This window comes from Peromyscus maniculatus, chromosome 3, assembly GCF_049852395.1.
Source record: "Peromyscus maniculatus bairdii isolate BWxNUB_F1_BW_parent chromosome 3, HU_Pman_BW_mat_3.1, whole genome shotgun sequence".
NCBI lineage: Eukaryota > Metazoa > Chordata > Mammalia > Rodentia > Cricetidae > Peromyscus > Peromyscus maniculatus.
The window spans coordinates 57,394,007-57,409,260 of NC_134854.1; the positions used below are offsets into that span (position 1 = coordinate 57,394,007).

General features: G+C 38.5%; 1 protein-coding gene across 2 annotated transcripts in view; it reads right to left on the bottom strand.

Annotated features, from left to right (window-relative positions):
- The window catches only part of Exoc4 (exocyst complex component 4), an 810,377-nt gene that overhangs the window by 215,978 nt on the left and 579,145 nt on the right, over positions 1 to 15,254 (bottom strand). For both annotated transcript variants that reach the window (XM_076566558.1, XM_006990369.4), the window contains exon 11: positions 4,655 to 4,874. In XM_076566558.1, the coding sequence (XP_076422673.1) occupies positions 4,655 to 4,874 (220 nt within the window). The remainder of the gene's footprint in view (positions 1 to 4,654; positions 4,875 to 15,254) is intronic.

Consider the following 15,254-nt stretch of genomic DNA (forward strand, 5'->3'; position numbering starts at 1 on the left):
AACCATGACATTCTGATTTAGCAATGGGTAGGTTTTGAAACTCAAGATGAGAAATTTTGTGTCATGAGGGGAAAACATAGCCACATGTGTCCATGCAGTAAGGAAAACATCATTTTCATCTATTCATTCACTCATCCATTTATTAAATATTGAATATTGGGACTAGCAAGATGATTCAGAGGGAAAAGGCACTTGTTGCTAAGTCTGATGACCTGGATTTGATCTTCAGGACCCACAGGGTGGAAGGAGAGAACCAACTTTGGCAAGTTGTCCTCTTATCTCTGCACATGCACCATGGTGTGTGTACCTGCATGCACATACACAAACATGCAGACACATTCACACAAATAAATAAAAATATAAGAATATTCATATAAATATTATTAGATATTCTAGTCTGGAACTAGAGATTTTGGAGAGAACCAATGGGGAACCAATACTCACGCTCTCTATTGTAAATGTGTTAGGGCTGAAGCAGATGGTCCTTTCCTTCATTCTCTGGGGGGCAGTATGGGACAGTAAAGGATCTGGAGCAATGCTCCTCTAACTATGGTAATAGCCCAGTATCCCCACAATCTGTTGTGAATATACGCTTTTATGAGATATGATAAAAATGAGTTACCAGAGAAAGAAATTCAAAACCTAGAAATACATAAGATATAAGTTCCAATTTCTTAGATTCACAGACAATGTCCAAGCACTAAGAAGAAATCAACATGTCTAAAGGGTCACTCTCACCTCTGTGTCTGGTGGCACACAGGTAGCGGGGAGCTTGCAGACAACCATAATCCTCAGACTATGATGTGCAAACTGTTGTAGAATGTAGGGCTCAGGACAAGACTTCCTATGTGTGAACTAACCTTCCCTTTGCTAGCCACAAGACTCTGGGCAGGCAATTTAATTTAAGACCATCAAAGAACTTGTCCTACAATCAAAGCATATATAAGCCGGTTCATGTAAAGCACTCAGAAGAATGTCTGGCTCCTAGTCAACACTGCTAATGTGCTGACTACTATCATTACTAATATTACTTCTGTCATTACTTCTTGTTTCTGCTGGGCTGCGCCATTGAGGACCACCTCTCTCACAGCATTTCACCCATCAAGTGGGACTTGCTCTTTTTCTTCCTATTAACTCCCCTTCTTCCCTCCACAGAATTTACCACAGAAAGTAAAGTCATCAGTGCAAGTGCATGTTAGCACTCCCAGATATGTCTCCTCATGACATGATGTCTGGGCTGCTTAGATGCCATGTTGGGGGTGGGGAGCAAAGACAGACCCGCCAGAGTTCTCCTCACAGGACACCATGCATTTCACCTGCCCATCAGCTAACGAATGAAAGCAACAAGTAGACAACTGTCCTTCCTTCTCCCTGGAAAACCCAGTGAGGCTGATGACAAACGACACAGCTGCTGCTTCGGGGGAGGAGCACACGCTCGCTCTGCTCTGTGACCTGACAGCAGTCTAGCCCAGGGGTCTTTTTATGTTTCCCGTAACTGAGCACTTTCCCCACCCGCGTCTCTCACACATATCGCCCCCAGCTCCCTTCTTAGTGTGTCTTACATCCTCAGTTAATATTTTAAGACCTACTCACCACGTTTTCTTAGATTAGCCACCTACAATTAGCTAGAAATAAAAATGTAAAGTAGACATGGAGATACTTTTAAGAAACACTGAAATTTTAGCATAGGAAATCATGTTAGAAGACCATTTATAATTGTTATAAAGAGAATTTTTCAGGATGGAAGCCTCATTATCTCGGAGAACAGTAGGTAGATTTAATAACTATACCCTCAGAACTTTGCATCTTCAAAAATATAATTTTAATGTACAAAAGAAGGCAAGACTATGACCATATAACAAAGCAGGTATTTTAGCTCTGAGCATAAACTTGGAAGTTATTAACTGGAATGGCTTTGGTCTTAAGTTTTACTTATTTATGTGTAATTATGCCCTGATAAGGTAAAAAATAGAACAGGTAGAGTCCTTACCTAGCTTAGACTGGAGTAATTGATTTAAAAGACAAAAGAGAGATACTAATACAAAATGATGGGTGACAAATTTGAGAGTGATCTGACAGGTAGACTATGGACTGCCCAGAGGTGACATTTAGCTGGCAGTGTATGGCCCAATATGGGTCAGACGATGAATCTCAACGTGTATTTGCTACATAAGCCCAAAATGATCGTGTTTATTAAGGTGAATCTTTAGTTCACAGATTTACTAGATAGCGTAGTGTGCTTTCCCCATCCACCCTTTAAACACAATACATGATATACGATAAAGCTGTTATCTATAGCACAGCATTTCAGGATAATAGATACTGGGTGGGTTCCTGATGGAAAAGAAACTCATGGTCAGACAAATCATAGTCACTGTTTCTCATTTTTTCCCATTTTGAATTTTTTCATTGAGTTTATTCATCTATTGACCCATCTATGCACGTATGCATCTGGTAACATGCATGAGTACTTCCTGTTGCCAAGAGAGGGCTAGGATTTAGAACTTACCTCTTAGTGGGAAATGATAGAAGAGAAGTTAGCAAAAGTAGTAACTATATCTGTGATGAATGTTAAGAAGGAAAAACCCAGTGTTGGCTTGGGGTGTAGCTAAATTGTAGAATGCTGGCCTTGCATGTGCAAGGTCCTGAATTCAATTTGAAGTTAAAGCAAGCAAGCAAGTAAGCAAGCAGCAAATACTAAAGAAATGGTCAATGGATACTTTGCTTTTGGATCCTGATACAAAGTGCTCCATTCAGGTAATTCAAATGAAGAACTATTAATGAAGAAATAACTTACAGAAGTACACCCAGGGTTGAGAAAAGGAACTAGGGATGTTGAGAATTCAGAGACTCTAATAGCAGAAAGAGGAAATCAAGGAGTGAGGAGGAGAAACTGTTGTTAGAGCCCAGAGAGAGCAGGAGCTACAGCTAGTGAGGAAGCTTCATCATCACAAGTAGCACGGAAGAAACAGTTCAGTCTCTTTCTTCTCTGACCTTTGGGTTCCTGCTAGTGATCCCTCCCAGAAGAACCCAGTCAGAAGGTCATCTTGGCAAGATGACCTCAGTGGGACAGTACATAGGGACTGATCTCAGCCTTGAAAATACATGAAGAAGAGAAAAGGAAGAATGAGGAAAATCAGAAAAGGGACCTGGTTAGGTAGTAAGTAGCCTGAAAAACCTTCTAGCTGATGTGAAATACTCAGTAAGATTCAGGAAGGTCTCATCAGTGGAACAGCAATCCAGCAGGGACAGTGAACAGTGAACAGAGTTTTGGCACCCCCTTCTCTAAGAGCAGACCTGGCAGGACTAGACAGTGCACAAGAGCAACTTCCCTTACGATGCTTCTAGTTCATCTCTTCTTTATCACAGAGAGTTTGTGTAAAACTAGATACCCTGCTGAGGAAGTTCTAGCATGTCTCTATAGTCTAATGAACACGGACTTAGGTAGGCAGCACAGCCGAAGAGCTGAGTGAAGCAAGTATATCCCACCCTTCCATGTGCACCACTCTATTGAAGAGCTCGAATCTTCTACACCTGGCGCCCCTCACACTGTGTAATTTATGGAACATTGTGTTGTGTTTTCGGTTCTTTTCTGGAGATAGAGCCTCACTATGTAGCTCCTGGATGATCTAAAACTGACCATGTGGACCAGACTGGCCTCAAAATCAGAGATCTACCTGCCTCTTTTGGAGTCAATGGTGTGAGCCACCATGTCTGCTTATTGTTCTTCTTAAAGCAAGATTAATGCAATTGTCAATGTATACCCACAATTCCAACTCATGATTTTTCTCATTTTCTATTTATGATCATGTCATAAGCTAAATGTATATAAAACATCTACCACAGGCCTATGAAACAAAAATATCTATTGTCAGATAATATATATTGCCCAGAAACCGTATCTTCAAGGAAAAATGTTCAATATTAATAAGATCATTACTTGAACTAAATGATCTGACTTTTAACACCAGTTTACTGGTTCAGACTCCCTGAGCTAGTCAAGTTATTTACACTATCTACCTAAAAATGGTTCAGAGAACTGCTTTCCTGCTGGTAACTGAGGTTACATAGGGTAACTAATTTCCTTCCTGTTAATCCCTCCTACTCTAGGATGCATTCACCAGTGGAAAAACAATTCTTTCAAGGACAATTCTAAACAAACAGTGAAGAATTGTCTGAATGTCAGTGAGACTCACCATCTCCCATAGTCAAAGTTAAACTTTTTTTTTACTTCTTTCATTATCTTGGGAATTTCTATTATCCAAACTATATCAGACCTAAATTTCCCTAGCGTCTATTTAATTTATTTCCTTTTGTTTTGTCCCTGTTGAATATAGAACCAGATGGTAATTCTTCTTCTTTTCTAAAGTTATGACTCTTGTCAAGTCACAAAAAAAAAAAATGGTGATTAAAAACAGTAATTTTGGGGCTGGAGAGATAGTTCAGTGATAAAGAACACTGGCTGGCTTCTAGGGGACCTGGGTTGAATTCCTAGCACCCACATTATGTGAGTTACAACCACTTGTTTCAGCAGGTCCAACACCCTCTTCTAGTCTCTACAGGCGCCAGGCACACAACTGGTACACAGACATACACACATAAAAACCACATTTTAAAACATTAGGAAAAGAGTAAGTTTCTTTCCTCTTATTACCTGTAGAAGAGGCCTCTGCACCCCCAGAACCTTCATGGTGTCTGCATTAGCTAGGACCTTCAAGGGGTCGGTGGTTTTGGTGACTCCTTCAATCTCCTTGTTGATCTCAGCCAAGACTTGATTAAGGAAGATGTTTTTGATATAGATGGTGAGGAACTCTCGAAGGGGACACTGTTTGGCAGGGCCAAGTCCCAAGGCGTGTTCAATCTCCTGAATAAATCTGGAAGACAAACAAGAAGGTGGTTAAATAAATCAGAAAGACATAAATATGATACCACACATCAGTATCTGTGGGCTCAGGCTGTTTCCATAGATACAGCAAGGTCATCATTCCATCTCAATACAAGTTTCAATTTTTTAAAAAAAATAAATTATTTCACTAATTAAATGAAATAGGATGGAACAGAAAAGCATGACTTCTTTTATGTATGGTAGAGGATAATACTCGGGTTAATTCTCAAAAGAAATAAGACTGTAAGAGTCAAAGGAAAAGTATAATAAACAGAAAACAAAATTATAGGGCAAACTAAAGAGCATACCCACAAACAGTGCTTATTTCTTATTGAATTTGCTTATATATAGTGTGTGGGGCATAAAAGTATTCCTTTATTTACAATGATAATGAGTTTGCAGCAGGCTAAAAAAGGGAAAGAACAGGAGTTGGAAGACAAAGGAGAATTTCAACTATATGTTTTATGTTTAATTTTATGTTTTTTATTAAAATAGGTAAGGTGTATATACCAGAATATTAACAGCTGTCCTAACTCAGAGATGAATATATATTATCGTTTGCACTTTTCTGTAAAGGTAGCCTTGCTTTCAGTGGTTTAATACACACAAATTTAACTTACTATAGTTTATTTAAATGACACCAGCCCCCAACAACATAGTTTAAAACTTATAGAATCACAGTATAGTTAGCACCATCCATTCAGTGTAATTACACAAGGCCAAACTATGATATTATCCCTTCAGAATCCTACGTATAAAAAACTGCAGGGCATTGTGGTCAGAGACCAATCATTTCTTTCCAGTCTATTGCAAATGGTCATTGTGCTCCGTCTATTCAGTTCATGTACAGACAACCAAGTATGTGGTTATGTTGTCTCCTTGTCACCAAGTGAAAAGGCCACATGGCATTTTATAAAAAGCAAAATAATTGGCCAATAAAGATAAAATACAGGAACAAAACTAAATGAGATGACACCAGCAGTGAAATCTGAACTGAATGCAAATCATCTTATAGAAGAAATACATGACCATGACAACTTTGACACTGTCATTTCAAAATCATATGTAACCAAAATAAAACTTCTTAACATAAACCCAGAAATTGGCCGTGATAGGAGGGAGGGCAAGGATGAAGAGGGATGGGCCACCAGAGCAAGTTGGGAACTTGCTGGGAACTCATGGAGGTATTCTATAGCAATGGGACAAGAAGGCAAAATGCTTACAATGCCTAAAGTGTAGAAGCACAAGCTTGCCAAACAAAGACAAGACACACATGTGGAGCCACAAAGTACACAATATGAAGCCAGCAAGCACCATTCAAGCATGTTTTAATATTTTCAAAGGAAACAAAGCACTTTAACTGTGTTTCCAAGGTCCCAGCTACTGAATACATTTTAGACCATAGTTTCCTTGCTTTTCATTTCTACATATATTTACATGTTTTGATAGAAATTTCCAGAAGACACAAGTTAATTAAGAATAGCTTGTAGTGTTTTCTTATATGGTCATTTTTATAGTTCCACAATGGCATGCAAAGCAGGGGCTGCTTGTAATGTTTTCCGAGAAGAGAAAAAGAAAAATCAAGACAAAAGATAAACAAATAAATATAAAAATATTTTTAACATGTATCACAAATGTTGTCTAGACATAAGATTAAAAACCCACAGATCTTAGTAGAAAAGTGGTCAAAGCCAGGAAAAGAGCATCTAGAAAAGAGAAATGCAACATTCATCAAACATAAAAATAAAATCTCAATTTCATAAGACAAATGCAAAGTAAAGTATTCCGATTTTTGAACCTATGTGCTAGGCCAAATTCCAAAGGTGTGAAAGAAAACACACTGTTAGTCTGAGGCGGGGGAAGGAGGCTTTTTCACACAGCACTGAGGCAAGGAGAAGTGGTACAGGATATAAGAAGGGCATGTTGCAATATTATTCAGAACTATGTATGGATTTCCTTTTCCCCCCAGAAACACCACTTGTGGGAAATTCTCCCCAAAGCTAAAGGCAGAAAATAACCTTAATGTTGATCAGTTAGGTGACAAGCAAAAAATTGTGGTGCAACACACTGGAATGTTGTGGACCCCTTCCTGCTTTCCAAATGGGAAAGCTTTGGCTACATGGGTATGAAAAGATCACAGCTCAGAAGGTTAAGTAGAAAAAGGGAGTGAAGATCAATGTGTAGTTAGTGGTGTTTATCACATTAGCCTCTCTATAAGAACTGTATAATCTCATTGTATACTTTAGCTTGTAGCCTCATAAGAACCCAACAGGTACCTGAAGGAGACGGGATGGAGCTGAAGTTGGGGAGTGGGAATGAGAATTTTCAATGATTTTTTAAATGTTTAAAATGATTATAATCTGAAGGGTTAATGATTCGATTAAAATTAATTTAGAAAATTTAAAAATTGACTATATATAAGCTTCTAGTTAGACTATACTTCAAGTTTAATTCTTTAATTTTTGCTTAACCTAAACCTTAATAAATGAACATACTCCAGATAATCTTAAATAGTACTATGTTGCTCCATTGATTGTGTTCTTTCTCCCTTTTTCCCTCTTTCCACTTGCCTTTGCTTGTGTATGTGTGTGTGTGTGCACGTGCATGTGTGCAATGCTAGGAAGTAAAGAAGTGGTTATTACAATAAAAATAGTGTGACCCACAGAATTCGGGCAAAATGAGAAACTGAAACAAACACAAGACTTCTTACCTGATTTCAACAAAGAAAAGGAAGTCAAAGTAAACCTCATAAATCTTTAAGGAGATGGTGAGTGGAAGAAGGCAGGGAAAATGAGAAACAAAATAGTTAGCCACAGCCATAATTTTAAGATCTTGCAATCCATATCCTGCCCTCTGACCCTTCTGATTCCTGGACCTTGCAGAGGAACCCCTACCCAGGAGCACTCTGGTCCCTTTGGTCTGCCTCCAAAAGAAAACTTGTTATTTACCTTCCAAGGAGCAGATGAGAAAACCTCCTTTCACCAGAATCCCATTTGTTTTCTTAAGAGGGACCATGGTTTTCTAAGCAAAAGTACTTATATTTTCTTTTCAAAATCTTTATAATCTGAACAAACTTTTTACCAGCCAGCCTGTTCTCAAAGTGACAGAAACCTTAACTTGTCCACATCTTCCTTCTCTAGTCATGTATCCCTAAAACATGAGATGGCTTCCAGCAGCACTGGCAGAGGGTCCCCCATCACTTTCAGTAAGCCATCTCTCTTGAATACAAACTACTCCTTCCCTAGAGCACACAACATCCATCTCCAATGACACATCCAGGTTGATGTTGTCATTTTTAACTTGAGGGGATCCACTCAGGATGTTTCCAAATCTGCTTTCAGAGCTGTGAGGGATTTCAGCAGAAATTGTGAAACATGGGAGAATGAAAGAAAAATTAAGGATGTTTCCAGATCCCCTTTTTAGTCAGAAAATGGAAAGAATGATAGTTACCAGGGTGGGAGATGGTGGTGGGGATGTGTTCATCAAAGGATACCAAGTTCAGCTAGCCATGAGAAATCAACTCAGATTGTACAGGGGGAGACTTCAGTTAATGAATGCTATACGTGGAAAGCACACAAGATAGATTTAAGTAATTTTACCACAAAATATAGCAAACATGAATGGTAACCATACTTGTTTTGTTTGGGTTAGCCATTCTATATCATGTTATATGCCTTAACATACATGAATTTCTTCCTGTTTTTTCTTTTTATTTATTCTTCTCTCATTCAGTACATCCCTACTGCAGCCTCCCTTCCCTCTACTCCTTCCAGTTGCCCCCACCCCTCAATTCACTGCTTCTCCATTTCCTTTCAAAAAAGAGCAGGCCTCCCTGGGATATTAACCAAATGTGGCAAAACAGGAGGTAAGGGACCCCAAAATCAGCCAAAAGAGTCAGAAACACCCCCACTCCCACTGTTAGGAGTCCTCTAAAAATCTCAAGCTAAACAACCATAGCATATGTGAAGAGGACCTAGTGCAGACCCATGTAAAGCAAGCAATTCCACTAAAATCAGAACAAGACAAGGCTGTCCACTATCTATGTATCTACTCAATATAGTACTTGAAGTTCTAGATAGAGAAATAAGACAACTGAAGATCAAAGGGATACAATTTGGAAAGGAAAAGTCAAAGTATCATTATTTGTAGATGATATGATAGCATATATAAGTGACCCCAAAAATTCTACCTGGAAACTTCTACAGTTGACAAACATTTTCAGTGAAATGGCTGGATACAAGATTAACTCAAAAACACCAGTTGCCCTCCTATACACAAATGACAAATGGGCTGAGAAAGAAAGCAGGAAAACAACACCCTTCACAATAGCTACTAACCATATAAAATATCTTGGGGGGCGGGGGTTAACCCTAACCAAGCAAGTGAATTTCAAAGAAAGTAAATTTCAAAGAAAGAAACTGAAGAAAGTATCAGAAAATGGAAAGATCTTCCATGCTATTGTGTAGGTAGGATTAACACAGTAAAAATGGCCATCCTACCAAAAGCAATCAACAGATTCAATGCAATCCCCATCAAAATTCCAATATTCTTTACAGACTTGAAAGGACAATTCTCAGATTCATATGGAAAAACAAAAAACCCAGGATAGCTAAAACAATCCTGAAGAGAGTATCGCCATCCCTGATTTCAAGCTGTACTACAGAGCTATAATAATAAAAACTGCAGGGTATTGACATAAAAACAGTCATGTTGATTCATGGAATTGAACTGAACATACATAAATGTTTTAAAAACTACAAATAAGCAAATACATTGCTAAGCTATGCTCATGTTGGCAAAAACAACAAAGAAAGTCTTCTCCTAACTCTTGATAGGTGAACCTTGCTCACTGTCAATCGCGACAGGAAGGACAACTTCCGGAAGTAGGGTGATCAAAAACACAGTACTCAGAGTTGGTATTGCAGAGGCTGGACCAAGTTGCAACAACTTGGGCAAATAATTGAGTCTCTTGTAGTCTTACTTCTGCATACTGTGAAATGTGAAGATACCACCACCTCCTCACACAAACTGGACTGAGAATGACATGCAGCAAGAGCAGTAAGTGTGACAGCTACTCCAACAGTTAGTAGTGTTTCCATAGTGCAAGCTTGGGGGAGGATGGAGAATCTCTAGTGGGACACATTGATAATTAGATTTAAACTCTGAATCCTTCAGAAACAAATAAAAAAGTTCAGGCATGACCAAAATGTCCATATGGCCAGAAGTGAAGTGTTAAGTGCTCCCTAAGTGCCTATATGGGCACAGAGCAGAGTCTTGGGAGAAATATATTGAACTATTGAACAAGATATAGAGCAAAGGAACACATTTTGATCTCAATCCATAGTTCTTGAAACTAGGATGCAATTTGCCTGACAACCAGTGCTCCTCCAACCCTACCCCTTGCCAAAAGTTTGGATTAGAGGTCCCAATGAACAATTAAAAAGAGAAATAAATTTCATCCCTCATCCCTACCACTCCAGTGTCAACTGGTTCCTCTTTTGTGAAAGAACATTTAATGAGTTTGTCAGTTTAACTCTGCCTTCCTTTTTGGGCAATATGGCTGTTCATACTACCTTCCCCTGCTCATTCACAGAGAATCATAAACTCTGTCATGCTAATGAGCACATTATTAAATCAAACATCTGTTAAGGAACATTAATTCAGATTTTATTACAGGTAACCCCACAGTGAACATCTTCATTCAGTTTCTGGTAAGCTATTTTAACAAGTGCAAATATTTTAAGTCGCTCCTGATATTTTTTCTGAGGAAGTTTATATTTTATTTCCTGTTCTGTGCCCCCAAACTCCTATAACATGTTCCTGTTTCATATTTCGTTTTTTTTTTTTTTTGGTTGTTGTTTTTGTCTACTAATAAGCATTTTTTAAGATGGTCTGTTGAACATGAGGACAGAGGTAGAGATAGAGGTATAGAAGAAAATCATCAGGAGTCCAATCTTTCCATGAAGGCTCCTCATTAGCACTATGGGAGCAAGAAAACACTGAATATTTGATAATGTCAGAGAATCCCATTAGGAATGAAAACACTTCCAAGTTAAGCTAGAACACAGATGGAACCCTGTGAAAGGGGCATTATCTAATCTCCAGAAGTGCTGTCAGCTGGGGATTTCCCAGACCTATGAATGATGAGCAGGCAAACACAAACTACAGGTGCATCTGTGCATGAGGAGGAGACTATGAGAATCAAAGGAAAGAGCCACATAATGCTGTGTGTGGAGTATCTAATCACAGGATTTTGAAGACTGTTCTCCAAGTAAGCCTCTTCAACCAGAGACTGTAAAACAGGATGAACCATAAAGCAAATAATGAGGCACATGACTAATTTTCACTGCAAGTTTAAAACACTCATCTTATTCCCTAAGTTTAGTATTGATAGTTATGTATTTATAAATATTAAACTGGATATTTTCATTTCATTTCATTATCATTGAGGGGAATTTAAAAAGTCTATGCATACATAACACCTGTATTTTTAACTCATGTTTTGTTGTAGCAAGTTACTTGTTCTCTGGAAGCCACAAATGAGCACCCACTGCCCAGAATTTTCAATTATATTTTTTACCTTGATGTGGTTCCTATCTAGGGAATTTATAAACTAATCAAAATTTTACTCAAGCATCCCCAGTCCCTTGCTCAGCCTAGCCTCCTTATCACAAATTATATTTTATTGTAAAGCATCATTTCCTTATTCTATTTCAGCTAAGAATTGTGGCTGGTACCAGCTGGACATACCATCAAGCACAGAGGATCTACACCTGCTGTAGACACTGCACTGAGAGCAGCGACCTTTATTTATCTTAATGAAAACAGATGCTACAAGTAGACTTATAGTAGGACACGGTCTATTCAAAATCCCGACTGTACTGGATTTGCCTGGGAAAAAGAAATCAACCTAGAATCTCTATAGAGTCAAAGAGTCTACCCCTAGACACGAGCTCATCCTTGTACAAAGAACTGAAAACAGTTAGTTATACACAGAACGATGAGACTTTGGAATGTAATCCAACTAAGGCCAAAAGAAAAGCAGGAAACAACTTGGTCTGTACGTAGAGGCAATACAGCACATGTACCTTTTTAAGACATGTTTTGAATTTACTTGATACTTCTCACATTGACATCTAAGGCTGAACAAAGTGGAAGACGACCTAGGCAAAGAAGTGAAGAAGGCTCAGCAGAATTGATCTGAGATATAGTCAACTTACTTGTATTATCTGAGTGAAAAAAGAGCGTTTAGAAATGATTTACAAAGGACTCATTCAGAAACAGCAGCAACAGGCATATTTAAGACCATAAATCAGTGGAACATGAAAACTGAAGAAAAATCCATAAAGGTTAATGCACATTGGAGCACATTTGCCTCTTAATTCATGGGAGTGAGCCATTGGCACATCGGGGAGAGGCTCTCCCTCAATAGTCTGTAATTGCTCATGCTGAGTCTAACTACTATCTGGGCCTTTTGTATATAAAGATTTTCTGGGGAAAAGTACAAAATAAGCTCATCATTGCAGAGCCCAATTGTGTCCTCGGCTCGTGCCCCTAAGAGACAATTTGCTGAACTAATGAAATCAGAAGGGGTTTGGGTGCTCTTATTTGTAATGAGTGAGATTCATGCCTGGGACTTGAGGAGAAACGAGGTAAAAATCATTAAGTAACAAAAGAAAAGAATATTACCTATGAAATTTGGACTCTGCAGGCTTACAAACAAATTTAACTTTCAAAGTCTTGCCATGAGTGTATTGCAAATGATTTGAGACTATGCTTAAGTGCTCCCGACAGACTGAAAAGCACTTTAGGAAAAATGAAAAAAGCCTTTTTAAAATGACAGCTGTTAAAACTTTTAAGCATATAATTTGGAAATTGAAGTGAGAGTTAAACTCTAACCCTTAGTATAAAACAATCTTTCTTTAACCCCTCAAGATGCAAATAAATAAGTCAATAATACGGGCTATTGAATCAAGCTCAAAGGCAAGATGATATTTTTTCTATTCTGATTGGGTTGAATTCTGTTTTATTGCTTCAACTTACTTTACTTACAGTTAAATGCCTTTTTATGCTGTCATATAAAAGATTAATCTGTCAAAAAATTCCAAGAAAAATTTAGGAGAAGAAGCCTCCAGCATAGCTATAAACTCTCTTCTGGGGCTGGAGAGCAGTGAGGCCTTCAGATACTCTAATACAAATGCAGGGGAATGTGGTCCACATTGCTACTGTTGCTACATCAGTAGGAGTATTACATAACCGCTCATAGCCACAGCTCTCTTACCATGTCTTGCTCAAAGAGCTTTATAAGGATTCGTCAACATAAATTTCAAAAGTATCCTAAGAGGACTGCACTATTCTCGCCTCCATTTCACACAGGATGGCACTGAGATACCACACACAGAAGTGCTGTGTGGAATCACCGTGCTTTGGGTCACAGTCCTTACAATGTTGCATGGTAGAACACATGCACAACTGCCATTTGGAAGCAGAACTGACTGGCATCACACATCAAGATTCTTTCTCCAGATCAAACAGCTGGAAGTGATGGTGCTAAAATTTGACCTTGGACAGTGTGATTCCGGAGACCATGCTAGACTTCAGCCTATTCTAACACAACTAATTCTCAGACATTCAGCCCTAAGGTCAGGGTGCTTGAGATGGGCTATCAGTAGATGTAAGTCTACACTGAAGTCTAAAGTGTGTGGTAATGAGTGGATAGGAAAGATTATATTATCCCAATAAAATATTTTAATATATCAAGAATATTTATCTTAAACTAATTAAATCTTTTTTCTTTGGTTTTGTTTTGTTTTGTTTTTCAATGTAGGGTATCTATGTGTAATAGTTCTGGCTGTCCTGGACCTAGCTATGTGTAGACCAGGCTGGCCTCAAACTCAGAGAATTCTTCCTGCCTCTGCCTCCCAAGTGCTGGGGTTAAAGGTGGGTACCCACACCTTTAATAAGATAAGTAAATCTTATCTTCAGTTTAAACTATTGGTCCTTGACCTGTATTTCCAATCACCTGTTAGGTACTCCCAACTTGATTTCCCCCTGATAATTCAAATTATGTCTCACCTAGAATTCTTCACTGCTGAGTTCCAACTGTTTTTCAGTTCTCTCCTATGATTTCCATATTTATACCATTATTATCACAATCACCCTGGGTCAAGTTTAAAAATCATCTATCACTTTTACCTAATCTTGCTATTCATGTAAGAAACTCCCAGATTTAGACATGTTTTCTGTCTAATGTTCATATATGCTCATTTGGTCCCCATTTTGTTTATGTGGCATTATGTGGAGTGTGTTTATTATGCTGCCCATGGCTGTAGGTGATAAGCAAGCACAATGAAAGAATCAGGATCCATGGGTTTCATTTACACATCATTTGACATGGATGGTACTAACTCAACTAGTTCAAGGCTGTAGCTCAGGCAGACATTCCTGTGTCTCCATTACTAACATTTGCAACTCAATTCTGATTCTAATTAAATGAGGTGATGCAGATAAATGGTGAGAAGTTAATATAAGCACATTTAGTTCCCTGGCTTCCCTGTTACAATTTCCTAACTGGTTTTCCAATTTTTTTCTAAACCCCATTTCCTTCAATTTGTCATCCTAATTTCACTGAAGTACAGAATAGAGAGGTACTTACAAGGTCGTAATGCGTCCTGCTCTCCCCTGCCCGCAGGCTGTTGCACAGGCTGGGCATTTACCTGAGCACACTCCCTCCACTCTTAGTTGAATGCTGCACACACAGTCACAGCTTAGATGTCACTTCTCTAGTGTGTCTATGCTGACTGTCTTGTTCCTCACTACACCAACATAACACTCCTGGTGAGGAGACTGCACCCCACCATGTAGAACTTCCTGGAGAGAGGGGCATTCCTATTCACTGTGGACAGTCAGTGTGGACACTGTGGACAGAATATATCCTGTGTGTAACCTGCACGAAAGTAAACCTGGTGCCTTTTCTCACTTAGTATTTTTAGTACACCTTGAGTACACTACTGTGGCAGAGCAGCAAGCCTGGATTGGAGGTCTACAAAACTGTTACTTATTTCAATGTAGCCTTTGGACAAGGACCAATTAAAAGCATGGAATTTCCCCTGACCTCTAATTTATTTGACTTCAGTCATAAAATAACTACTTCACAGCATTAGTCATTTTTCTAACCTATTCTTTACTCACTGATAACACAAACAAGCTCCTTCAGACCCATAACTGTGTTCTATACACCTCTGAATCATGCCTGAAGAATCCAAATCAATTAAGTAGTGTGCATAGTTAATAAATATTCAAATAAATAATACTATTGCATTATTATGATAGTTTATTTAGTCCTTGTCATTAAGGGCTATGACTTTTT